Source organism: Drosophila sulfurigaster, chromosome X, assembly GCF_023558435.1.
Source record: "Drosophila sulfurigaster albostrigata strain 15112-1811.04 chromosome X, ASM2355843v2, whole genome shotgun sequence".
Classification (NCBI taxonomy): Eukaryota; Metazoa; Arthropoda; class Insecta; order Diptera; family Drosophilidae; genus Drosophila; species Drosophila sulfurigaster.
Window position 1 is genome coordinate 15279901 of NC_084885.1, and position 27882 is coordinate 15307782.

At 37.9% G+C, this 27882-nt stretch overlaps 1 protein-coding gene across 16 annotated transcripts in view; it reads right to left on the reverse strand.

Moving 5' to 3' along the window:
• The window catches only part of LOC133848151 (protein sidekick), a 116952-nt gene that overhangs the window by 20138 nt on the left and 68932 nt on the right, over positions 1-27882 (reverse strand). For 9 of the 16 annotated variants that reach the window (XM_062283594.1, XM_062283586.1, XM_062283582.1 and 6 more), the window contains exons 3-7: positions 23979-24146; positions 13090-13266; positions 8895-9648; positions 7826-7953; positions 7274-7471 (exon numbers count right to left, since the gene is read on the reverse strand). In XM_062283594.1, the coding sequence (XP_062139578.1) occupies positions 7274-7471; positions 7826-7953; positions 8895-9648; positions 13090-13266; positions 23979-24146 (1425 nt within the window). The remainder of the gene's footprint in view (positions 1-7273; positions 7472-7825; positions 7954-8894; positions 9649-13089; positions 13267-23978; positions 24147-27882) is intronic. The other 7 variants (XM_062283593.1, XM_062283592.1, XM_062283590.1 and 4 more) reach the window with 2 other exon arrangements.

A 27882-nucleotide genomic window follows, 5' to 3' on the forward strand; every position in this document is an offset into this window, starting at 1 on the left:
GCGCAGCACCAACAGCAACAACAACAACAACAACAAGTACTATAAGTGCGGCAGGTGCAACGCCAAGCTGTGTTCAACTCTGTTGCAAGAAATGAACAAGCGAAATATGCAAAAGTTTGCCAAGAAGGCGGCGCAATTAAAATGCAGACAAGCGCGAGAAAGAAGCTCAGCAGCAGATAGAACCAACAGAGAGAGAGAGAGAGAGAAAGAGGGGGAGAGAGAGAGGGAGAGGGAAAGTGCAAGCAGACAGTCGAGGCGCGAGACTGGAAAATTATTTCAAGCCAGCTGCACAGCATCAGCGCTGCTTACGAGCTAGTTGGCGCCCATCCGTGGCCACTTGCCACTTGCCACTTGTTGCACACACACACACACACACAAATACACAGGGAAAATGTTAAATGAAAAGCTGCGCGTCGAGTGGCCAAATTAAAAAAAACACACACACACACACGAGCTGGCGAGAAATATGAAGCGACCTTGAGAATCACCGAGAGAGGCGCTCGATAAGTTGAAACGATGAGCTAAAAAAAAACTTGAGACTGCGAATATAATTTCCAGCTGCAAGATTCTCACACACAAAAGCCAATGATGAGAGTGATGAGAGAAACGCGCATTAACAAAAAACGTGTAGAAAATTAGCAAAAAACGGAAGAAAAAAAAAAATATGAAGAAAAATGTGTAGTGAAAGTGAAGACGTCAATTTGCAGCGAAGGTCGCACACAAAACTAAAGTTAAGGCCACCGAAAGCGGATTAACTAAAGTCAAAAATAAGCTTGAAGAGTTTCAAGAATTCAAGAATATTTTTTTTATTTTAATGCTACGAGAATTTTTCTGCTCTTTAAATGCATCCGAGAGCATTTGCTTTGAAATTGCAATATGAGAAAAATATGAAAATTGAGTGGAGAAAACTAGTTGCGCAAAGCAGCTTATAAATAAATATGCATGTCTTAGAAAAGTTTGAAGATATGAAAATACGAAATTACAAAATGAATAGTAAAATAAATTTTCGGGAATATTTAGTTATGTATGTCATAGAAAAGTTTCAAGATATGAAAATATAAAATTTGTAAATTAAATTTTTTTTTAAAGCAAAATAAATTTGCTTAAATATTTATATATAGATTTATATTTAGTTAACTAACGCAATCAATCAGCAGCTGAGCTGAATGTCATACAAAAGTTTGAAGATAAAAATATGAAATTATAAAATGAAATTCATTTTTGAACAGTCAAATAAAGTTTCTGAAATATTTAGTTATAAATGTCTTAGAAATGTTTGAAGATATGAAAACATGGAATTAGAAAATGAAATTCCTTTTTGAACAGCAAAAGAAATTTGCTGAAATATTTAGTTATACATTAAATAGTTGTATTTAATAAGTAACGCAATCAATCAGCAGCTGAGCTTTTTCTAAGCCAGTTAATGCGATAATATTTGCCTTTAATTAGGAAGAAATTGTCGTTTAAGTTGCTGAATGAATACTTGAGTGCGAGACACCACATAAAGTGGACACAAAAGGCATATGGGCGCTACAACTAAATGGTGGCTAAGCTGCGCTAATAAAGGACACACAACAGAAGAGGTCAACGAATGGCTAATAAGCAGAGGACTAAAATGTGGCAGCATTCATTGTGTGGCACATGCAACACAAACGCTGTTGAAATTGTTGTGTAAGCGCGGCACAATTGGAAAATAAGTCTAAGCCTCTAGCTAAATCCTTGAAAGGGAAATGAGAAGAAAGAGAAAGAAAGAGAGAGAGATACAGAGAGAGAGAGCGCGGCTCATAAAATGCGTTTGCGTTGCGACGAGACAAACAAATTGACGGAAATTTCGCCATGCACATAAAATGAAATGAGGCGCAACGTCAACAACTACTACACGAAGAAGGAGTCTGCGAAAGTCATTTGCAACAAACAGAGAGTGAGGGAGAGGGAGAGAGAGGGAGACTCCTCTCTCCCTCTTTGCGCTATAAAGTAAGTGAGCTGTGTTCGAGCCAAGCCAAAGTCGCTAAAGTTAACTGGGTAAAGTTTTTCAATAAACCAACGCCCGTTGCCGCAGTAAGAGGACAAAATCTTTTAACTAGTTTAACTCGATGAACTGCAGCAGCTTGTGTCGTGTGAGGGAGAGGGAGGGAGAGTGAGAGGGGAGTGGGGAGTGCGACGCTGCAGCTAAAGAATAACTCAACTCAACAAATATGCATCGAAATTTCCAATTTACATGGCAAGTGGTCGGACAGCTCTCAACTGGCAGCGCGTCCACAGATTGTCCATAGCAATAGATACCAAAAAGGAAAATACTTCTATATACTATATACATTTAAAAATACCAAAAATAGATGGGAGGAACTCGGTTGAGGACAAGCTGACAAGCGTTCAACTTTTTTAAAGAGCCATAAAACGCAGCAACAACTTTAACAATAAGTATTTCTGTGTGTCTCGCTTCCCTCTCTCTCACTCCATCTACATATACATATGTATCTGTCTCTGTCTTTATATGTGTGTGTGTGTGTGTGTGTGTGTGTGTTTGTCATTTTTGCATAATCATTTGCGTAAAATGTTTTCGAGACAAGTAAATGCAAGAAATTGCGTTCTTCTTCCGTCTGTTCAACTGTCTTTCTATCTAGCTATCTCCCTTTCTCTCTCTGTGCCCCTCTCTTTCTCTCTTTACCTCACAAAGCTTACACAAACAACATGTCGTCAAATATTGAAACGGCCGACGAAATGGAATAGAAAAAGAAAGAAAAAAAAGTTACCCTGAGCATTGCATAATTGTTTAGTTGTCGTTGTAACTGTCACTCGGCAGCTCAGTAATTTGCAACTTGCAACTAGCAACTGCCAACTTGCAACTGAATAATGCAACACACACACACACACACACACACACAGACAATTTCCAGCTCACCCAACTGCACTTTTGGCCATGCAAAACTCATGAGCTACTTCTCATTGCACGGTTTAATTCATTTTGAGTTTGTAAAAAGCTTGTCAGAAAATGCAAGACATTTTCACTGCTATTAATAACAGGCAAAAACAATTCTCTATTCTTATGAAGATGTATTTTAAATATTGAATTCGTTATACTGTAATTTCATATGTAACTTGGGTTGTGCTGAATTTATGGCTAAAAAGGGAAGGGAAGGTTTTTAGCAAGATCTTTTTAAATTTTGAATACGATTTCTTTTTACATACATACTGCTATTAATAGCTAGCGAATACAATTCCTGGGATTTTAAATATTTAATTTCTTAAACTGTAATTTCATATGAAAAGGTTGTCTTGAATAAAAGAAACAATTTTATAACTTAAGCTGCATTTATGGTTGAAAAGGGAAAGAAAGTTTTCATGCTCTGCAAATATATCAGTAAATTTAGATTTATTTTTAATGCTAGCAAAAACAGTTAATTTCTTAGAAGAAGATGTAAAGCAACATTTTTGCATATTATTGAAATATTAAATTTATATTTTTGTATTTAAATTTGAAACTTGGTTAAATTTGTGCCGATTTTACGGCTGAAAAGGGAAGGGAAGATTTCCTGCTAAGTAGAAATTTGGCAAGATCTTTTTAAATTTTAAATACGATAAAAACGGATTTCTTTTTACATACTATAAATACTGCTATTAATAGCTAGCGAATACAATTCCTGGTATTTTAAATATTTAATTTGTTAAACTGTAATTTCATATGAAAAGGTTGTCTTGAATAAAAGAAACAATTTTATAACTTAAGCTGCATTTATGGTTGAAAAGGGAAAGAAAGTTTTCATGCATTGCAAATATATCAGTAAATTTAGATTTCCTTTTAATGCTAGCAAAAACAGTTAATTTCTTAGAAATGTAAAGCAACATTTGTGCATATTATTGAAATATTAAATTTATATTTTTGTATTTAAATTTTAAACTTGGTTAATTTGGTGCAGATTTTACGGCTGAAAAGGGAAGGGAAGATTTCCTGCAAAGTAGAAATTTGGCAAGATCTTTTTAAATTTTAAATACGATAAAAACGGATTTATTTTTACATACTATAAATACTGCTATTAATAGCTGGCGAATACAATTCCTGTTCCTTTGAAGATATTTTAAATATTTAATTTGTTACACTGTAATTTCATATGAAAAGGTTGTCTTGAATAAAAGAAACAAGGGAAAGAAAGTTTTTATGCACTGCAAATATATCAGTAAATTTAGATTTCTTTTTAATGCTAGCAAAAACAGTTAATTTCTTAGAAGAAGATGTAAAGCAACATTTTTGCATATTGTTGAAATATTAAATTTATATTTTTGTATTTAAATTTGAAACGTGGTTAAATTGGTGCCGATTTTACGGCTGACAAGGGAAGGGAACCTTTCAGGCAGAGCAGCAGGAAATCTCAGTTGAATCGCTGTAATTTGCGAATTTATTATGCGATGCGATAGAAACTCCATTTATTTCAAGAGATTTCGTTTTTAAATTGTGTTTCTTAACCTTTTACGCATTAAGCGCTGATAAGCATGAAGAAGGAGAGAGGAGGAAAACAACAACAGCAACAACAACATATCTGCAGTGCTCAGATGTTATCTGTTGAGCATTTTTGCAAAGCAAATACGATGCTCGACTAAGCTCATTTTGGGTCGAAGGTCAATTTTTGCATGGTGCTTGAGCAAATTTCCTGCAGGGTTTTCCACAATCCCAAAGACAACATGACAGTCTATGCGAGTGTGTGTGTGTGTGTGTGTGTTAGTTCCTGGCATGTCCTTCAGCTGTCTTCATTTTCACATTATTAAATTCATTAAAATGCGAAATTGTCCCACAGCAAGTCCAAATATAAAACGAATACACACACAGATACACACAAACACACACGAAGAAGTAGGTGTCTCTATGTGGCACAAGTTTGTTGCAGGATGAAGATGAAGTCGTGGCACTTAACGGTACTTGGGTGTCAAGCTTCAAGCTTTCTGCCCACGCAACAGGCAACAGTCTAGGAAAGTCGACAGCCGACAACTGGAAAAGACTTTCAACAATTTTGCTATGAATATGCATGCCACAACGATGTTGCTGCTACTGCTGCTGCTGCTGCTGCTGATGATGATGAGCATAATGACGACAATAATAATAATTATTATTATTATTACTAGAATATGTACTAATAATAACAATAACAATGCATCTTTATGGCAAACTTGAGACCCAGAAAAGAAGACAAAAGAAATAGAGAGAGATAGAGAGAGTGCATCAATTATTTTAAAGCTTGAGGGCAACTTCAACTAATTGACTTTGAATTTTCGCATCTCGCATTTATGACAGTTTAATATTAACAAATTCAAGACAACACAACACAGAGCAGTAAAAGCGAATTCCTTCGCCTTGAAGCATGTTGCACAAAAATCGTTGCGGTATTTATCAACATTTTCAATAGATAAATATTTCGCTTGAATGCCACATTGTCTGTGTGGCATACTTTGAACAAGAGTAAGAAACCTACAGTCGAGTGTGATCGACTGTGAGATACCCGCTACATATTTTTTAAGAAAGCACAGCAGTGCGGTAATATTAAGTATACCAAATTAATACACCGCAAAAATATGTAAATATACCAAAGGCTTTATTTGGTATATTGCTATAGTGCTGCATTCAAAATATACCATAAAGTACACAATATACCAGATGAGATATATTTTTGGTATATTACTGATACGTTGATATAGCACTACATTGAAAATATACCATAAATCTCACAATATACCATATCGGATATATTTGGAGTAGTGATATACTACTACATTTAAAATATACCAGATGAGATATATTTTTGGTATATTACTGATACGTTGATATAGCACTACATTGAAAATATACCATAAAGCACACAATATACCATATCGGATATATTTGGAATAGTGATATACTACTACATTTAAAATATACCAGATGAGATATATTTTGGGTATATCACTACATTCATAATATACCATAGACTACTAAAATATACCAGATTGTCAGACAACCAAGACCCGCACTAAGTATTTTTTATATAACTTCTAAAATCTGTATTTGATCACAACCAAATTTTCAGGAATCATAAATGCTGCAGTTATTTTTGTGTGTATCAAAAATCACAGACTGACATAAATGGCTATAACGTCTCGGCAGTTGAAGAAATAATATTATATTTCTATTATATAATAGATATAATAATATATAGAAATAATATTTCTATTTATATAATTTATAGAATCGAAAATATTTTCTCCTGCCTTTTACATCCATTTCCTGCAGGCACAAAGTTATCATGCCCTTCTAACCTTTGGATAACGGGTATAAAAATAAAATATGCTACCACACAATACAAATAATTGTACTGCAGTCAAACAATGTTTGTTTGTTGTTCTTTACTGCAATTTAGCCAAGAGTTTTCATCGCTTTTCTTTTGACGCGTCGTCAATTGAATAGAATTTTGTGGCCAAAGATAAATTCCTTGGCAGCGCATGTTAAAATCAACTAAATAATTTGAAAATTGTGTCACTGACAACGAATTTATTTAGCCAATTTCATATTCATATGCAGAGCAATCAATCAATCAGTTTTTCAAAAAGAAGTTCAATTTTTAAAAGGTAATTTTCGGAAAATGACATTGCATAAAAACCAGAAATTAATTAATTAATGAAGTGCAACTCGAAAATGTTGTGGCATAAAAGTATGCAACAAAATTCCTCGAGTTGCAATTGAGAGCTCAACACAAATGCAAATTGTTTGCAAAGGTGGGTGGTAAAAATGTTAGTTGCAATTGTTTTTAATGTTTAGTTAAAATATTTAGTTTAATGATGTGTGTGTGTGTGTGTGTGTGTGCTGAACAAACTAACTATGAGTGAGGGAAAAGTATGATAAATGCGAGTACATAATGAAGCAATAAAAACAAGTCATAAACAGCAACAAATTGCTCGAGTGTGGCAAGTGGCAAGTTGCCAGTGGGTTGTGGGTTATGGGTTGTGGATGACGAATACTATATCAAGTGAGTGCGAGTATGAATAACGAGTGCAGTTTCGAATGCCTCTCATGCAAGTCAAGTGCATTGTGCGTGCGGTGGCAAAAACTATTTATGTAATATAGTAATAATCAACAACAACAACACTACGAATAATAACAAAAAAAAAAAAAGAAAATAAAAAGAAGGTGGAATATTTTAATTGAATAAAAGTGTTGTAGACTTTATGTGGGTGCATGTTGCATGTGGCAACTAGTTGGTTATATGTGCATATTTTTTTTTAATTTGTTTTGAATTTTTTTTGCCCATACCAAAGCGAAATTCCTTGCGTTTATAGCCCGTGCCCATGCCCTGGCTCGAGCTGCTTCTCGAGCTAGATCCCGCTCCCGATCCCGAGCCCGATCCCATGCCAGCATGCGATGCTCTCACCCGCAAGATGCGCGGTTGCGCCAAACGCTTCACGCGCGGCTTCGACAGCAAAGCAGCTGCCGCATCACTTTTGCTTGCTGCTATTTTTATGTTGATGGATGGGAATTTAATTTGGGGGGGAGGATGTGGGGAATATATGTGTGAGACAACAACAAAATGGAAGAGATTTGGGCGAGAGCCGTTTTAGTATCATTTAATGTTAGGCTGGTTGTTTTTTTTTTTATGGTTTATGGTTTATGAGATTAGCAGGCGTTTTAGTTATTAGTATTTGGTATCTGAAGCACTTTTCACGATTCGCGATGCCAATTGAATGTGTTTAGTTTGCATTTTTCCATGGCATCCACCATCCACATCCACATTCACATTCAAATTCACATCTACTACATACGTTAATATATACTAATATAGATTAGATAGTGAAACACTTGACTTACTTTTCACTCGCAGCCAGGTGGAGGCGGACTTCTCGCCAGCCTCGTTGTTCGCCAGGCATTGGAACATTCCCTCATCGTCGAGTGTCAGTTTTTTAATTATCAGCGTATTATCCGCTTGCAGTTCATATCTGTAAAAAGTACGATATATAGTACACAAAAAATCAAAATACGAAGAAAAGGTGTCATGCAACCAATAATGATTCATCATTAGTGTGGCATCAAGTAATTATCTCCCTCTCTCTCTCTCTGTTTCCCTTTCTCTTCTTCACATACTAATTGCTTTCGATTTCACATACATATATTCATTTAGTGCATTCATCGCTGTTTGCATACAAATCGAGAGGCTGCTCCACATTTCAATTCAATTCGAGCAGCGAATTAAACGCAGTTTGCATTAATTTCGTTTTAGTGCAACAAAAAAACTTCTGTGCGATTTGCAACACTTGAAAGAAAGTCTGTTGCCCAACTAACTTATTTTGGTATTATGTTGAAGAGTTTAAGAGAGCACGGGAAGACCCCAAATGTATATGTTTGGTTAAGCGACAAGATAAACAGCGTAATGCGTTTCAAAACACTAGCGTAATGCGTTTAACAACACTAAAGTACAGGGTAAAGCGTTGAACACTTTGCACTTTCTACTTTGCAAAACAAATACTTATTTACTTTGACTTTCAGACAGACAACAAGACTGGATACTTCTAGCACGCTTTACAACACTACAACCAGTGTTGCACAAGATGTTAATATGCAAAATTTAAGTTCTACAAATTTACGTGCAACATCTCACAACACTGTATTTTGAAAATTGAACACAATTTGGAGCATTCTTGTAAGAAGAAGACTACAATATAATAAATGAGCGTTTACTGCCAAATTTCGATAATGGCAACCACATTGCCACAACAAAATTTAAGAATTGCAGATAATGTGGATGTGCAATTGATGTCAATAATAATATAAATGAAATAATTGCTAACGTAAGTGCACATTGCAGATAAGTGCAACTCTTTCGACATTAACCTATACTTATAATCTATGATCAGTGTTGTATAACAATTGAGCAACTTACCCGCCGCTTTGCAGCTGCGCCTCGATGCGTTCGGCATTGCGAAACCATTGAATCTTGGGCGTGGGATCGCCAACAACGTGACAGGGCAACGACACCTGGCCACCAAAATCGCCGAAGGTCTCCGCTCGCATTGAGCTGACAAACATCGGAGGCTCGAGAACAATGACCCGAGCTGTGGCGGTCACAGTCTGATAGCCACCGCTGCGCAAACGCACCTGGCAACTGTAATCGCCGGCATGCGAGCTGTTCGCTTGCTGGAGGACAAGGGTGCGATTCCAGGGATCATTGAGGGTGTGTGCAATGCCCGCTTGTTCCACTGGGATGCCATCCTTCAGCCAAATCATTTCCAGCTCATGCAAAGGTCGAGCATTGGCAATGCACTGAAGTTCAGCGAAACTCTCGCCACGCTTCAACTTCAGATCCTGCGGCGGCACAATGATCTCCGGTGCAATCTCAATGAACGGATCGCCGGTGACCTTCAGGTGCACATAGGCGCTCATCTCTTCCTTGCCCAGTTGTGTGTTCATTGCACGGGCGCGATACGCTTTCGCATCGTCCTCGTGGGCGCTGAGTATGATCAATTGATTGGCATGCGTTGTCGCGTATTTGATGTCATAGTTGAGTGGTCCCTCGTCTGTTTGCCAGTCGACCGATGGTCGTGGTATCGAATCGATTTGGGGCATATCAAAGATGGCCGCATGACCGCTGACAACGTTTAAGCGGCCCTCGGTGCTGTTCTCAAAGTTGCCCATATCTGTAATAGAAATTAGATATTAAAATTGAAATTGAAATATGCGCGTCGGTTATTACAATTTAATAGCGTGACCTGACCCCCAAGTGTCAACCCCCTTGGCTCGCTCGCTCGCTCCCTTGCTGGCTCGATGCCTTAGCCTCGGTCTCGAGCTCAAGTGTCACGACAGCTAATTGAATCAAGCGATGTCGGCCTGCGGGCAGAGGCAATTTTGCTTAACCTCCCATCAACTACGCTGCTGCTGCTGCTTGACTTTATTCCACTTGGCTGGCCCGCTTTCTCACAGCACACACACAGCATAGGAAAAGGAAAGGTTATTAGTTCAGTTTAAGCGCAGCACTCCTACAATTAATTAAGTACTCAAGACGATGCTCCAAGTCAGACCAACGAACACGAGGCGGCCATTATCATTATCATCATCGCAGTCATCGTCATCATCTGCTAAGTTGGCGTGCCCCGAAAAGAAGGTCACCAGCTCGTCGAGAGCTCGATTTATTAGGTTCAAGCAGCAGCAGCAGCAGCAGCAGTTGGGTAAAGCGCACACACATGAGCCACAGCTCAAGTGTCGCCATCTCACTCAGTGGCATCTTCTTCTCCTTCCACCCTCTCTATCTAATTGTTGGACGCTCTCGTTGTTGTTGTTGTTCTAGCTTTTTGTTGTAATTAAGTTCGCATTAAAGAAAAATTAGCAGCTACATCTATCGTTGTTGTTGTTGTTGCTTCTGCTGCTGCTGCTGTGACAGCCGTTTGATTAGCAACGTGCCCCCAATTGTCAACTTGCCCCAAGTTGCAAGTTGACACTATTGTGGCACGTAACCTAACTCTACAAGCTCTACACAGCTGCCACTGCCACGTGTAGCACACACACACAGTTTGCTCTTCACTCCGATTACGCGCATCGCGCAATCATTCGAGTGCTTTTAAGTGGACGACGCTTCAATCGGCGCTAAACTCTTGACAGCTTCTCTCTTTCTGTGCTCCCTTCCTCCTCCTCTGCCTCCGCCTCCGCCTTCGCCAACAACTTCACAGCAAGTCACATGTTTTTGCCCAGCAGCACTTGTTGTTCTAGTTAGTTTAATTAACTGCTTTACTTTTATACACTCTTGTAATTGTTTTTATCTACGTAGCTTACAATTCGTTTTAAAATGGCCAATTTGTCAAAAAGTGTAGCATACTTTTTGGGACAGCAAATCAATTTGAGAAATTTACTCTTTTGGGAAAGGAACATTCAGTATCTTGACTTCCATGTGACATAAGTGTGTGTATTTTATGGTTTATAGTGATTAATTTGAAAGGTTTTGTTGTGGGAACTAAAGGCTGAATATCAGCATATAGGAAGAGTCGCAAAGTCAAACGGGACGAACGGAATGAAACACACGTTTAGCAAACCAAATGTTACGTTTGGAATGGAACAATTTATAATATTATATAATGATGCAGTCAAACACTAAATACTATGAAACGTTGAAATTAAATATACCTTTAGCAACTGAATTTTACGTTTGAAGTGAATTTGTTGTTAAATATTTCGGAACATTGAAATGTAACTCGCTTAGCAACTTAATGTTACTTTTGGAATGGAACAATTTCTCATGAATCTTGGGATGTTGCACTGTTTAGTTTAAGTATTCATAAATTTGGAACGTTGGAATGAAACAAACAAATTAGCAAACGAACTGTTACGTTTAAAATGGAACAATTTATAATATTATATAATGATGCAGTCAAATACTAAATACTATGAAACGTTGGAATGTTTAGCAACTGAATTTTTGTTGAAGACAAATATTAAATATTTTGGAACGTTGGAATGAAACACGCTTAGCAACATAATGTTACGTTTGGAATGGAAAATTTGTCATGAATCTTGGGATGTTGCACTGTTTAGTTGAAGTATTCATAAATTTGGAACGTTGAAATGAAACAAACAAATTAGCAAACAAAATGTTACGTTTAAAATGGAACAATTTATGACCTCACAGTAACGTAATGAAAAGAATTCATTTCGATACTCTCGACATAACAAGAACAATTCTCCACCTCAAAATTAGTTAAATTTGAAGCGCGTGTGTCATAGATCAGTTATTATACATTTACATTTTAATTGCAAGTGTCGCGACCTTTATTACCTTTATTATTATTGTCGATGGCAATTAAGGTTGAAAACAAATATGGTAAAGTGTGCATTTTATATATGGCAATGGCAATCGCTATGTGCCCGAGTTCCATAACGAAATCAAATGCACATGCTTCAACATAATTACAGCTATCTGCAACTGGTCTATTTATAATTCCAATCGATACGAAATGCTACACGGGACAAACTGAGGACTGAGGACTCGACTAAATGGGCAGGCAGGCAGTCAACGCTGAGTTGAAGTATATTGCGTGCTAGATTCCGATAACAGGTCCAATTACTGGCCAACTTATCTGGCAAATACACAAAAATATCTAAAATGCTGAAAAGAGTGTACTTGCATATCGCTGATGGCTGATGGAAAACACAGAAGTTGTGGGCGGAGTAATCATAAATAACGATTACACGAAACTATATCAAATTATATCTTGACATAGATTTCAAATGATGTATAACGATAACAGCAGCAGGCAGCAGGCATTAAGCAGCTTACAATAAGACGAAACGCGTATCGTATCGAAGCAAAGTGACGACCCCAAAGACGGAGGACAGACACCCAAGGGAGAGCGAGAGAGAGAGACGAAGGGCAGACAGCGAGTGACGAGAAGTTTTCCCACGCAATTACCAGGCGAATGAAAATGGCTTAGTCCCTATTTGATGGGCGCTGATGCTACAAAAGGCTGTCAGTGCTTCAAGTAGTCAGCTTAATAATTTCCCCCACCTGAGCTCAGGCTGCACTGAGCGAAATTAATGGCAACTTTGGCGTAACATTCTCTTTTATTATGCAATACTTTTTTGTAAGAACTATTGACTATGTTTGATATTGTATTGAAATTACTATTACTCAAAATAAATAGTTACTTTCTTTCTTAAGAACAACTTTTCTTTCATATTCTATTATATTATGGAATTCGTTTTAATGACTGTTAATACATATTTATGATGTAATATTAAAATGTATATTATTCAAAATAATATCATAAAAAGTTACAGTTACGACTTTCTTGTATTATTTTACATTTTAAACTTATTTTTGTTATTACTTCTTTTTAGAAATATAATAAGAGTAATATGTATTCTGAATATTATGTGAATTTGAATTTCACATTAATAAATATTTGGTTGCATTGCTTTTCAGCATTCTGAATGTGTTTTGAAATACACCAAAGTGAGTTGCTCATTAAATTTGCTCAGTGTATGAAGCAGACATATGTAACAGCGTGTCTTGCTGAATGTGGCATCTATGGGTGTATGGGCGTATAGGTGTGTGGGTGTGTATATGTGAGAGTGTGTTGATGTATACTTACAGGCAACAACAACGTCGCTTTTTTCACTCAGTATAGATCCAGCATCGTTCCTGGCAATGCACTGATAGCTGCCGGCATCCTCGCGTCTTGTGATGTGAATGCGATAAAATTGACTGGATGAATAATCGGCAACGGGAGCGCCATCCTTGAGCCAGCGATATGTGGGCTGTGGCGAACCTGTGAATAAAGTTCAAAATACATACATACATGAATACACATAATACGTATACGAGATGTTGTACTAGACACACACAGATAGAAAGAGAGAAAGAGAGAAGTGTGTCTGTTAAGTAAAAATGAGGTTGCAGCAGTCTTGTTGCATAATGAAAATGTGTGTCTGTTTTTTTTTTCTCTACTTTTTTTTTGAAAGCCATATCTCTTTTGGTTCAGTGGCGATTAAATCTTATCCTGGCCACGCCCGGGCACCAAAAAGGATATTACTTATTTTACCCACCCCAAAGCTGAATGTCCCCCCCTCCTCGATGTGTGTGTGTGTGTGTGTAGTTCGTTGACTATTTGTTGGAGCTTCCGTTTGCCTATCGAGGGACCAACTGCAGGATGCAAAGACCAAGCGGGGAAAGCGGGCAAAAGCGGCATGCACCGGACACACTCGAAGCAACTCGATTTTGGCACACAAAATGCGATCGACTTGAAAATAAACGACTTTTCTACTGGCTCTTGATGCTGTATTTCGTATTGTTTGCAAATGGCGCTTTTTTGATTTCGTTTCGATTTCGTTTTAATTTAAAGTTGATTTATGTGCGTTGGCGGCGGCGGCATTGCATTTGTTTTGTCGCGGCGTATTACACCAACACCAACTTGCAACATTTGAAATTTGAAATGAAAATTGCAATTGCAATTTTTCGACAAAACAAAACTTTCCTCACTTCGTCTCTCTCTCTCTCTGTGTGTCATTTTGGTTGGCCAACTAAATGAAGCGTTGAATAAAATATCCGTTTTAGCCAACTGCTGCGAGTAGTAACCCGGAGTCGCCCCACCGTTGCACCTGCTATTACTACATAGCACTCAACACTGATATCTAAACATGAAATGGAAGTGCAACAGGATGAATGCAGCTGCTGCTCTCGTTTGCTGCCTGCCGGGCTGCAATTTCTGCTGAAAGCCAATAGACACTACAGCAATCTATTCGTGCAGCAGACTCCGCCACATTTGACCTGTCCGGGATAGTTGATCCCAAATCCCAAATCTCCACCTTTCCCCGCCCCTTTCACTTCAGGCCCAATTGCACAGTCAACGATTTAACGCGCGTCCTGCAGACAACAAATAAAAGAACGAGAAAAAAAAAAAAACAAACGCTTTGCTAACTACTTTAATCGTGTGGAGAACAAAACTCTGCTGTGATACCCTGTAATAAATATGCACAGATATATGAAAAATCAATTAACTATAATTCATATTTGTGCTGCTGAAAGATTTCCAATATTCTTTTGCAATATCCGAAAGCGAAATCGAAATCAAAATCGAAGAGTGAATTTTACTAGCAGCAAAACTTTTGCTCACATGACAATTTCAATTCTCAACAATATCTGAAATCTTGTTATAACAAATTTGCGCACATTTTATTTGCATTGAATAAACCAAAAATGGCAGAAAACTTTGCGCTTATTTCGCTTTTTTCCTGTGCCAGATACCCTGTAAACTTTTGTATTGACTTTGCAGAAGGGAAGCATTGAAGAGAGAGTTTTGTATAGTTGAAAATAGAACAAGAAATATTTAAAAAAGCGATATATAGCTTATTTACATCATCTGATTACAAGTTGAGCTTTATTTTGGAATGCATTAAACGAGATATTTCATTTATAAGTAAGAGAAAACGAGTTTGGCAAATCACTCAGCTGAAATATTTCGTTGAATATTGTATACAAATTAAGGAAGTCTAAAACAATCTACCCCATTATCGAATGCAACCTTGCAACGTAGTGGAATGCTGTCACACACACACATAGACACACACACAGACACACACATAGACACATACAGGAGTAGGTTGCCAATGGCAATGCAATTGCATTCACTTGGCAGCACTTTGGCAGCAGATGAAATCGAATTGAGCAGACTCCGAGACTCTGACTCACAGCAACTCAAACTCAAACTCAGTCAGTCTCTCAGTCTCAGAGACTGGAGGCTAAGACCGAAATGCCAGAATAAGTAAAAGAGCCAGCAGCAGCCAAGAGCAGCCAAGAGCCAGCAAACCAGCAGCCAAAAAAGCAGAGCAAAACTACGCAAAAGAAAATCAGCAAAACGAAAAAGAAAAAAACTTTTCTCAAGTGTTGGCCGGCATAAGAAAAAAAAAAAGAACGTGAAGAGAAGAGAAGAGAAGGGCAAAGTCTATTTGAGTATTTGGGCAATGACGCTGCTATAAAATTACAATTTGGGGAATTGTAAGGCAGATGTACGTACACTATATACATATATATATGTATATATATATATATGTAGATATGTATATACACAGGCTTCACACAAACAGACAGGACTTACTTAAACGAATGCCGTCGCTTTGGTCAACAGCAGGCAGCAGGCCTCAAAGGCAGAGCAGAGTGGGTGCAAAAAGTAGCCAAAGTAAAGTAAGTAAGCCAAACAGAGAGCAAAAGAGAGAGAGAGAGATAGAGAGAGAAGGCAGAGTTCTCTAGCGATATGTGTCAGCGTTAAATCGAAGTGAAAGCCCCAATAAGCAGAGAAGAAACTGCCGAATCCATAGAGACACAACACACACACACACCAATACACACACCGCCTCCCATCGTCGACCTTCTTCATTTCGTCCTGTCACACAGACACTCATGAGTTTTTAATAACTAAACTGACAAATCCTTTAGGCCAAAGCCATACGGCACCACAGTCAAGCGTGTCCAAGAGTTGGCCAGCTCATCATCATCCAAAGTCGAGTCCCCATTGAGCACAGAGGCCGAAAACGAAGCAAAGTTATCAAATGAAACAAGTTCGATTCAGGGGGGGGGAAAAGCTCATAAATCAGACGATGGACCATATTAAATGCAGGTTTACTGCTGCTTCGAAGCTCTTTAAAATATAATTTGCAAGCAATTAACAGACATGAAAAGTCACATTTACTGAGTCAATTTAAGCAAGTGCATAAATAAATTTTGTTTATAACGAATGCAAAAAAAAAAAACAAGAATGCAATAAACACTTTTTAGGAAAAACTGATTCAAGCCAAACCTCATAATCATATCATAAGGACGTAAAACACTAATCAAATCTCATAACAAATTTCATAGCATACTTTAGTGGGCTAGCGACCAAGAGAATTCCAACACAAATTTCATAGCATACTTTTGTGGGCCTCGCTCAAAACTGCCTGAAAATGCATAATTCGCAACAGTTTGCTTTTCATTTTTTATTTTTTTTTTAATGAAATTCGGTACGCGTACTTTTCGAGCGAATCAATCGCTCAATCACTCAATCAATCAGTCAATGTCTAAGCAAGCGACTGCATATAAATAAATTCAATAAACTGACGATGCCACACGCAACAAATTGCATTTGCACGAGTGGCGAGAGTGTGTGTGCTGTCTCTTACTGTCTCTCTCTCTCTCCCTCTCACTCTCCATCTCCTTTTGCTTATACGACTGGCAGAAATTGTTTGATTTGCGGTTGTCTTCGCTTTACAGCACTTTGCCAACTTGTCGCCAACTCAGCTCAGCTTCCTCTCCTTTTCCCCATTTCTCTCTTCTCGCTTGGCTGCTGCAATTTCATCAACTCTTTGCTGACATTAGCCGCCTAATGCCGCACAGTCAGTCAACAGTGTGCAGTTGCATGCCACATTGATCTACCTGTCAACGTTGCTTTGATTTTTCCACATTGCTCTGCGGTCTCCTAACTAAGTCTACACCTGCCTTTTATTGCTGCTCAATATAGTACAATGCTGCGTGTATCTGCCTCACACTCTATCTTTATCTCTTTCTCTCACTTCTGGCTTGCTAAATTATGCACAACACATTGCACACATAACATTGTAGTTGTGTGTTGCACTCGAATTTTAAGTAAACTTCAAAATGTGCTGGCAAGAAAAGCTGCCTAAAAGGCTTTTCCCCGCCTTGCCTCGCCTTGTCGCTTTGTTGTCTTTTCACTTTTGGCAGCACATTTCACTTTTATGCATTTCCATTGTTTACACACTCTCGCTCTCTCTCTCTCTCTCTCTCTCTCTCTCTCTATCTTTCTAGCTCTGCTTTAACCACAAAACTTGGCCAAGAAATCTGAGCAACGCTCATCACGTGGCACACGTGAGCCAAAGACATAAATGTAGCCCAGAGACAGCAGAAGAGATAGAAAGAATAAGCAAGAGTGAGAGAGAGAGGGAGAGAGAGAGGGAGATGGAGTGCCAGCAGCAGCTCTGTAAGTGTGTCAACTGTGCAAAAGCATTGCGGAAAAGCAAGTAATAAGTAAAAATGAAAAGCACAAACAACAAAATAAAAGAGCACAAATTTTCCGTCTCAGCTAAAACCGAATGAAGCATGTATGTAGATTGTTTAGCTGTTGTTTTGTCATAAAAATATGCTCATCATCGCATGCTTAGTGACAACAACAACAACAACAAGTCAGTAAATTATAAGAGAATTTTCGTACTCTGAATCTGAACTAATCTCCAAGAGTTAATTGTTGACTTTGTATCCCATCAAATACAATACTTTAGCTCATTCCATTTCCAGTTCTTCGCTTTTTTTTTTTCTGACGTCTTTTCTCTATTCATGCCACAGTCATTCATTATGCTTTGTTGATTTTTGTATATCATTAAGCAAATTTCACAGGAATCGGCCGCAGGACACAAAAGTTGCCTCAGCTTACTTCGAGTGAAATAAGTTCTAATTATAGTTTGCTAAGGCTTCAGCATTTTGACAGCTTTTTTGAGGTAGTAGACATTTGAGATACGCAGTTAAAGCTTTGTGAATTTGGAATACTTCTTTTTTGTTTGTAATATTCCTCTTCCATAAATTTTAAAGCAACTCTCAGCCTAGTTTAAAGCAAGTCGAGAAGAATAGAAACAATTTCATAACAAGAACTAGAAGAAGAAGAAACAAAAAAAGTAGAAAAGATTGCGACAAAACACACACACACACACACACACACAAAAAACAATGCTTTTCACCATTTCTGTGTTTCTAGTAGTTGTTATTGTTTGTATTTTTCGCTTAGTAATGTTTCCACTTCTCCGTTTGTTGTTGTTAGTTTTCAATGTTGACGCTGAGAGCTGAGTGAAAAAAACAGAAGGAGGAGGAGAGCTGTAAACTGCACCCAAAACCCAGCTCAGTCGCAGTCTTCGTCTCGGTGGCAGTTGCAGCTTCCAGTGCTGTGCTGTGCCTAAAACAGCGAGCTAAACCCAGGGAAACTAAGCCACGCACGTTCTCCGTTCTCCGTTTTCCATTTGCCTTTTTCCTTTTTTTTTTTTTTTTTTTTTTGTTTTTGCATGACTTTTTTCTCTGTAGTTTTGTGTGTGTTTGCGCGCCTTGTGTTGCCTTATCCTTATGTTCCTTACGTGATGCAACAGCAACAACATCGCTTCGCTTCGCGTCGCGTTGCGTCGCAGCCCATTTGCTGCTTGGTTGCAGCTTCTTCGCCAGCAAGCCATAAAAAAAGCAAAGTCTTTGTTGCAAGTTGCTGCGACGTTGAAAACAATTCAACACACACTTTGCCAAGGCTTTATGCTTTATGCTTATGACACCGAGAGAGCTCCCTCTCCCTCTCTCTCTGTCTGTCCCTCTCCTTCTTCTAAGCACTTGCAACTTGAACATCGTCGTGTGGCAGTTGCATGTGCCATATTAGTTACATTTGTGCACCTCTATTGCCCCATTCAACGTGTCGTAGATAATCCTGATTAACAGTCGTTACCTGGTCTACCCAAATCTGCCAGCCGCTCTCCCTCTTCCCTCTTCCCTCGTCGCTGCTCCGTTGCTGTTTAACGGGCCATTTTTGGTGTCGCAACGCGCATTTAACGCCAGATGGCGCCACACAAACGATGCTCATCGCATGCCCCAAATCTTTGGCAATACATTTGTTCGACACAATTTACAGGGTATTCTCAACAACGAGCTTAATTGTAAATTCATCGGGGCTTTTGTGAATCAGTTTACAGTTTACAGTTTACAGGCTTTCGACTATCGTCCGATGAGATATACAGATAGCTCTCAGCGCTCGCTATTGAAATTTCATGCAGAGCCCCAAAAAAGTATGCTACAAAAAATGAAATACTGCAGGCGACGCTCAATTCAAGTCTTTTGATGGAGGAATTTATGGCAAGCGTTGGCAAAATATTACAAATATAGAGTAAGGCCAGAAATAAATAAATAAAATTCGTTGCAAACAAAGCTGACAATAAATTTCGTCTACTATTTCATTTGCTTTTCACTATTCTTGGGTATCTGCTAGTTGTGTATGCCGCTGCTATTGCTTTCAACATTGTAACAACGTTTTATACATTTTTTTCTGTGTGTGTGTGTGTGTGTGTAGTTTCGAGTACGACGACAACATGACAACAACAACAACAACAACGACAACGACAACACGTCGAAACGCTAGCAAGCCACAGAATTCGCCGTTTGTTGTTAGCGCACACTAAAAACTGGGCGCAAAACAACTGAAAAACAACAAAGAAACAAAAAATGGTTGTAAAGATAACAAAACAAAGTGTAAACGATGCTGGTAACACAACAACTGAACATTCGGATACCCTAGATGGCATTAAATCTTCAATTATTTGCAAACGAATCAAAAGCAATAAATGTCCTATGCAAATTGTTATATTTAACAACTCTTTGGCTTATCTATCGATTGTGCCATCATAAATAATGAAACTAAATAAATTGTAATTGTAATCTCGAAATCAATAAGTTACTATCTATCAGGATTATTCCGTTATTTATTTGTGGAAAATTAATATTTAACTGCGTGCAAAATACTATATATGAACAATAATAGTATATTATAACACTGAGCAGGCTTAAAAGCATTCATTCATCATCATATAATTGTTATCTCAAATGCATATAGTGCTTATATAAAAGATTTTCTCATTTAAGCATGACTAATCATATTTACTAATGAATTTTCGTATTTATGATCAAGATTTTGACCCACTGTAAAAGTACTGCTTCAGTGAAATATTATCAAAATTAAAAAAATATACTAAGGAAGATCAAGACGAATCCTTTTTGCTCTCCTTTCAATAGCGCATACCCCTTTGCACTTTCTCATTTTTTCAATGAGTGCGCGGCATAAAAATAGTTAACAGAAAGCGGCTGCATTCCTTGGCACCACTTGGGAGCGGGATAACTGAGCATAGGTTAAGTTGGGCGGCCAGTGGCGAGGAGGGGGCGTGGCAGGCAAGCCTATGCGGGTATCCCCCATTGCCTATTTCCCTTCCATCCTCCCCATTTAGTTTGCCGCTGTAGCTGCACTGGCATCGCCAGCCTCATTCGTAACCATCCGTATCTCTTGTCTTTGTATCTATCTCTCTCATTCTCTCCTCTCCTCTCTCTCTCTCGCTCGCTCTCTGTTGACAGTTAAAAGCGCCAAAGTGACTGAGTGCGTGAACGCCGCCGTGGCCATTGGCAACGCTTGTCGCGGCATCTGCAACACCAACAACAACAACAACAACGGCAAGTGGAGCATCATCAACAACAACAACAGCTAAAAAGATTTGCATGTTTGTTTGCTACACCCGGCAGCTAAAGAGCAGCAAAGGGTATCAAAGGTTTGAGATAGTCAAGAGCATGAATCTCAAAGTTTGTCAGCTGTCTGTCTTAATAACATTAACTCGCAGTTGAATACATCGAAAACTAACAAATATGTTTATTTTTCCAAAGAATTAAAAGTGCAAAAGCTTCAACTGAAATCTTCGAAATCAGTTAACAAATTTATTGAATGAAAAAAAAGCATTCATTCAAATTCTGTAGAATGCAGTTTACTTTTAAGAATACAATCGCAGCCATTTTTTGTTGGTCTATTTTGCATAGTGAAAGAAATTGCATCAAAGAAATTTGAACAAACAGTAAACAAACATGACTACTATGAATTTTAGTTAAATATGGAGTTGAGTAGCAAATCCTGGCTGCGTTTAACAAAGTTAACGAACTATTGATGTCCATCCAAGAGAGTGTTTCAGTAAACTATACCAAAAACTCTATAGAAAGTGTTACAAAGAGAGAAACTATCAGCTGGGAGATTTTTCAATATATGTATTAAGTTTAATAAAAACTCAATTGCAATTGGTTAAGCAGCCTTAACAAGTATCGAGCAGTCGTGCATACTCTACAACTATTTTTCCTTTTTTTTTATGTTGTTGGCACGTTGTTGTTTTGCCTGTCTTTTGGTGTAACATTTTTGCTTTTGGCCGTTTTGCAGCTTACGCAAAGTGCAGGACTCTCTCTTCCTCTGCCTCTTGCACCTCACCACACACACACACTCACACACACACATACATAGATAGATATATGGGTGTTGTAAGTACATTTTCATATGCATGTGTGTGCTGCAGAGATACGTGAATTCAGATGATTCTCGCTCGCAGCTGCAGCTGTAGCTGAAGTTGAAACGGCTCAAATGGCCTGGCCAGGCCATCAAAGGCCAATCAATTAGCACCACACACACATACACACACACACACACTCTCTCGCATACTAACACACTCACAACTCGCACTCACACACGCTGGAATGTTGTTAAGCTTGGTTTGCTGGCTGCTTCATCGTTTGCATTGACGTGTTCTGAATTTTGCATTTTGGCCTAATAGTTTTTTCGCCTCTTTTTCTTTTTGGCAGGTTCGGACTTGACCCTTCAAATGCAGTCACCAATTTTGGTTAGCGGGATCGAAGAGTGCAAGTGATAAGGCCGCTCTTATTGTAGATTAATTTCCAGATTATGCCTTGCTAGCTTTTGCTTATATCTAACAAGTGACATAGTAATTAACTTTCTGCAGCTACTTAAGATCAATCTAGGTGAAGCACACTTTAATCGATAGTAAGTAGAAATTATCGATAACAACAACTACTGTTAATTTCCTAACTTCTACCTTTTTTTTAACAATTTGTTGTGAACATCAACAGCGAATTGAATAAATAAATACATATTTACACATCAGAGTAGGCTTAACCTAATTTATCGATAGTAAGTGCAAGCTACCGATAACATTCACAATTGAGCTCAAACTAATTTTGAATATGTTTTCCTTATTATTATTGCGGATCAATAATCAATATGGTGTGAGCATCGTCAGCAATTTAAATAGATATTATAATTAATATGTTTATCCTACTTTAATCGATAGTAAGTGTGTACTATCGATAACAACTAGATTTCAATTCAAACCTAATTTCCTTATGTTCCTGCTATTATTGCTCGCTTCCTCTTTTTAATCATAAATCAGCTCTTGCTCGCTCTTCATTTAGATTGATTAATTTAGCAGAGATTGCATTTGTGTCGCTGTTGTTGCGATTTAAATTAATGACAAGACATTAGCAAGCGATTTATAAACACATTGTTCCAAATATTTTGACTGCAAACTGTCACAACCCTAATCAAACTTTACTTTCCGTTTTTTTTCCGGTGCTTATTTCTTTCTGTCTTTCTTTATTTAGCTTTTTTTTTTTAATTTCTATGATAAAAGTTTTGCACTCTTATTCTGAACCCTCGAGTTGACACAATTTTCCAGGCAATTTCTGAAATTACTTGAAGGGCCAACAAATTGAGCTGTAGAGGAAAAGGAAATGGTGAGAGAGAGAGAGAGAGAGAGAGAGTGAGGGAGAGGGAGAGTTGGAGCTGTGATAGACAGACAAAGGCGTGTGTCCCTTTGGCTCATCAATGAACCAATATGCATTCATTTTTAATACATTTCACGGCTAATTGTGCGAATCCTGCGGCCATAAGGCCACAAAGCTAATATCCTCACACACACACAGAGTCGTATAGGGACAAGGACGTCAGGTCCCAAATTGTCTTGAGGGTCCTTTACGGCACAAACAACGGTAAAAAGAATGAAAATGACAAGAACGAGGACGAGGACGAGAGAATGTGAACGAGTTGAAGTGGGGAAGGGGTTGGGCGGGGGCGGGAGAAAGTGAAGTGTGCTCGAGTGAGTCGCAAGACGATGGGCTAAAAGTCCTGGCTAAAGTCCGAGAGCTCGAAGGCCGCCGCCAGGCAACACTCGCACAACATTTTTCGGGATGACACAATATGTAACCGATACTTGGGAATGCCAGACGCAGAAGACGGCAACAGGAGGACAACAGTCGGGTAACAACACCTGTGTGTATATTGTGTATGTGTATGTCCTGTGCTGTTCTGTCCTGTCCTGTCCTGTGCGTATGCCCTAAAGCGTCCTTGCGTCCTCGCCTGACCTGCCGCCTCCTCCCGCTTTGCCTCCCATCGTGTCCTGGGCAACACGAAAACGGCTCAAAGGATTACGGCGCTCTCTCTCGTGGGCTTCCCAACTGGCTGGAAACCTCATAAAAGTTATTGTTTTTCTACTTCATTATCTTTCAAAAGCAAAATTACGCCACGCCCACACAACAAACACCGGCAAGAGAGAGAGAGAGCGGGAGAAGGGAAAAGTGTTTTCGTTTATGGTTTCATTTTACATGCCACTTGCCACTTGCCACAATGCCCAAGCGCCCATGTCCTGCCCCTCCTTCCCCTTCTGCTCCTCTTTCAGCCAACTCCTAGATGCTTAAGCTCAGCTGTCAGGCATTTTGAAGGACAAGTGTAATGTTTAGACTTCCCACTCCACTTTCTCCCCCCTCACACTTCTACACCACCTTCTTCGCTTTTCACACTCCTTGGCAAGCGTGTCCAAGCGTATGTTTCGAGAAACTTTCTTATTGTTGTAGTTGTTATTGGGGGCTTCAGCTTCAACTTACCGAGCGCAAGACACTGTAAAATCTTCGTTCGTCCTTCGCTAACAATGGATCCCGATGACGAAGGATGCGTTGTAAAATGTGGCGCCTCCTGCTGTTGTTTTTGTTGCTGCATCAGCGGCTGCTGCTGTGGCGATTGTTGTTGTTGCTGCTGCTGTTGGGGTATAGCATCTGCAATGAAAGATAGTAGCACAATGATTAGCATTTTAGTTCAAGTTGCCAAACTGCCAAACGACCTTGACTAGACACTTGGCCATATCTATGTAGAAACACACACATAATGCCTAAACACTTGTCAGCATAAATATGTTAAATGGCCAACTGACAAATTAAATATACTTAGCCAGGTTAACGAAGGAAGACAGAAGATACAGATTAATATACTTGTATTCTTAAATTATCTTACTCGAAAATTATTATGAGAGTATTTCTCTATAATTAGGCTTCACGATTACATTTCACATTTCTCGACTGATTTTGTTGGAAGCTATTAGATATAGATGACAAAATATGTACAAGGAAAGACAATGAAGCAAAATTATAATTACTATCGATAGTAAACAATATTCGCATAGCGGGAAAAGAAAGCAATCGATAGTAGAAAAAATCGTATAAAGACAAATCATTTGATCGATAGTGAAAACAATTGCATAAACTTAAATCATACTATCAATAATGCAAAACAATCATATAAAATTGAAATAATATAATCGATAGTATTGAAGATTCAATTAAATCGAAAAGCACAATCGATAGTCATCGACACCTTTCTAAAGTTAAGCCATGCAATTGAAAGTAATGAGCACATGGATAAAATGGCCTCAAAATAAAGTCAGATTCGATCAAACTGGCTTTGCTGTAATAATCGGTAGTAAATGACAGGTTATAAGCTTTGTATTGAAATCTTTTAACACAATAGATGTTCAAGATATTCAAGCACCTCTTGTAATACAATCGATAGTAATTAATACACGTAGACTGCAAAGCCATGCAATCTAAACAACAGAATCGAAAGTAGACAACAATTGAAGCTCGAAGAAAATTATTATTAATCATAAATACAACTCGAATTGAATGCCTTCAATGTAAATTTAAATCAGATCAAGCTATTTTAGTTGCTGTAATCGATAGTAAATTGTGAGCTGCATTGCCATACGCATTGCTCATTGCTCACTTGCCCCGACTAAAGTAACTATAGAAAATGTATTGCCAAGCATTTAATTGCAATATACGAGTACTCGGAAATTTGAAACAAAGAAGAAGACGAAGCCAGTTAGGAGTAATTCTATCGTGACTACATTGATGCCAAGGGAATTGTTGGCCAGCTTTGTGTGTGCATTCACCGTGGGAGTAATGTTGAATGGGTTAAAAGGGACATGAAAATATGCGTAAACATTGCGTCATTAATCAAATTGCCAGCAAACAGGAGATGATTGTGTGTGTGTGTGGGTGTGTTTGTATGTGTCCAAAAGTCTAATCGATTCTAATTAAATGGCCAAAGGCATTACTCAAATCTCACAAATGGTAGTTATTATTTGTCCTAACCCCCCCCTTAGGCATTCGATTGCTGACTGCTGACTTGCTTCCTTCCTTCCTTTTGACAATCCTTCCTCTTCGAAGCCAACTTGAGACTCATGTGCTTTGGAGCCGATTACGGGCTAATTTTTGGCATAGCCTCAGCCTCAGCTTCAGTCTGAGCTTGAGCCTTTTGTTAACGATTATGCATTGAATTCGGCTTGCCAATTATTGCATACATATTATAATTGATGAAGCCCAAAATGGGAATTGTCGACTCGACTCGACTCGACTCGGTTCGGCTCGATGATGAAGCCATTTACCATTCATCAGGTAATACTTGACACACATAAGATACGCAATTACAGACACAGATACAGATACAGCTCGACATATGATTTTTCTAATTATAACATACTATATTGGAGTTTAAGTCCGAGCTGAGCTCGGTCAGCAAAACTTGCAAAATTGCAATTTGAATAAATAAAATCGTTTGCGTATTATTTCATTGTTACACAGAGAGGAGCAAAGCAAGGAATTTTGTGTATTTTATTTAATTTACAGACTATGCTATACTATGCTATATTAGCATCCCCTGCTGTCTCTCTATTTCTTTGTTATTGCTAATACTAGAAACGAGAACCAGAGACCCTTGCAGCGCGATTGTAATAAATCCAATAAATCCAAGTGACAACGGCACCCAGCACACAAAAATAAAAAAAAATAAAAAAACACACACACAACATAAAGTGGGAGAGTATTTGGTTTGGGATTGAAATTGCGGGTGTTGTTGTTATTTTATAAATATTGTTGCTGGTTGCTGGTTGGGTTGACCTGTTTGTGGGATTATAAATTCATTTTCATCGCACAAAACATGCAAATGTATTTTTGCACTTCTTTTTCGTTGCTACTCCACAAACGTAAACGTAAACGGTAAACGTAACAAACGGGTCAGCAAAATGTGCTATATCTGGCCATTGAAATCCACGCAAATTATTGGTTTATTTCTGATATCAAAAACAACAAAAACAACAGCACAGAACAGCACAGCAAGAAGAAGAACAACAAACAACAAGCGGAGTTAACATCAACAAGAGCTGCACTAACACAATTCCTACGTGTAGTTATTATTTATATAGAAATTTTATTCTTTGATATGCAAAAAACCAGCGAGACAGAAAAATAGATAGAAGTATCTTTGCTTAATGTATTTCTCTGTGCAACAGCTGAAATGTATCTGAATGACTTCAGAAATCATTTCAGCATTTATTATATTTGTAACAACCAATAAGATATGTTTTTCTTTTTTTTTTGTATTTTGTGGCTAATCAATAACATTCATAAATTTATGTTTATTCATGACTTTTGGATACTTTGACAAGTAACTTATCAAATTAAAGATACAAAAGTATTACTAAATTGTTTGATCACATTTAAAACCATATTAATTGCCACATTTTGCCGTTTGAAGTTTTTATCAATTACCTCAAGTTTAAAGATAAGCTAGAGCAACTTAAATTGCAAGGAAATTCTTATCAGATAATTTTGCATCTTTCTTAAAAGAACCTTATCAAATCGAAAAGAGAATTCAAAGACATTCTTAGAATGCAACTTAAAATAAATACAGTGCAGTGTATTTAAATGTATCTGATATTCAGCATAATAATTATTGCAGAAATATGTTTAAAAATGTTCATCAGATACTTTGCAATGGGAAAGAAATGTGTGATAGCGAAAATAGTAACAAAAAGAATACAGTATGTTAAAAATGATACTTATTAAATGGAAGATAACGTCTATATTAATTTGTGATCATATATATTGTATTAATGTTTATTGCACTTTGAACGTAATGCGAGATCGTAAAAGTATCTGTAAAATCGAATATGGAATTTGTTAAGATAAAAGTTTTCAAATTCAAGATACACAAAAGTGACATCAACTTAATTTCAAATACAATAATAAAATTTATTGCAATGGGAGAGAAGAAAGTATCTTTATAAATGTTTAACAGATACTTGGCAAATAGAATGCATGATATTTAACAGAATTTAATATTAAAAATAATAATTATTGCAGAAATATCTTTAGAAATGTGCATCAGATACTTTGATAGTCTAGACTAAATAATTAACCATCTACGATCATTCGCTTAATTACAATAATAAATAAAGTATTCATTACAATAGGAAAGTATGTGTGCGAGATATCGAAAAGTATGCTGAAATCTATCTCAGCATAGCTGAGATGCAAAAATTATCTGCATCGTGTGCTGATTGAGTTTATGGCAATGCAGAGCGATACGCACGCAACTCTCGCAACTCGCAATTCGCAATTGGCAACGGCGTGGAAAGTATCTCGGCGCATGCAGCTGCATCGATACATGCTCAAA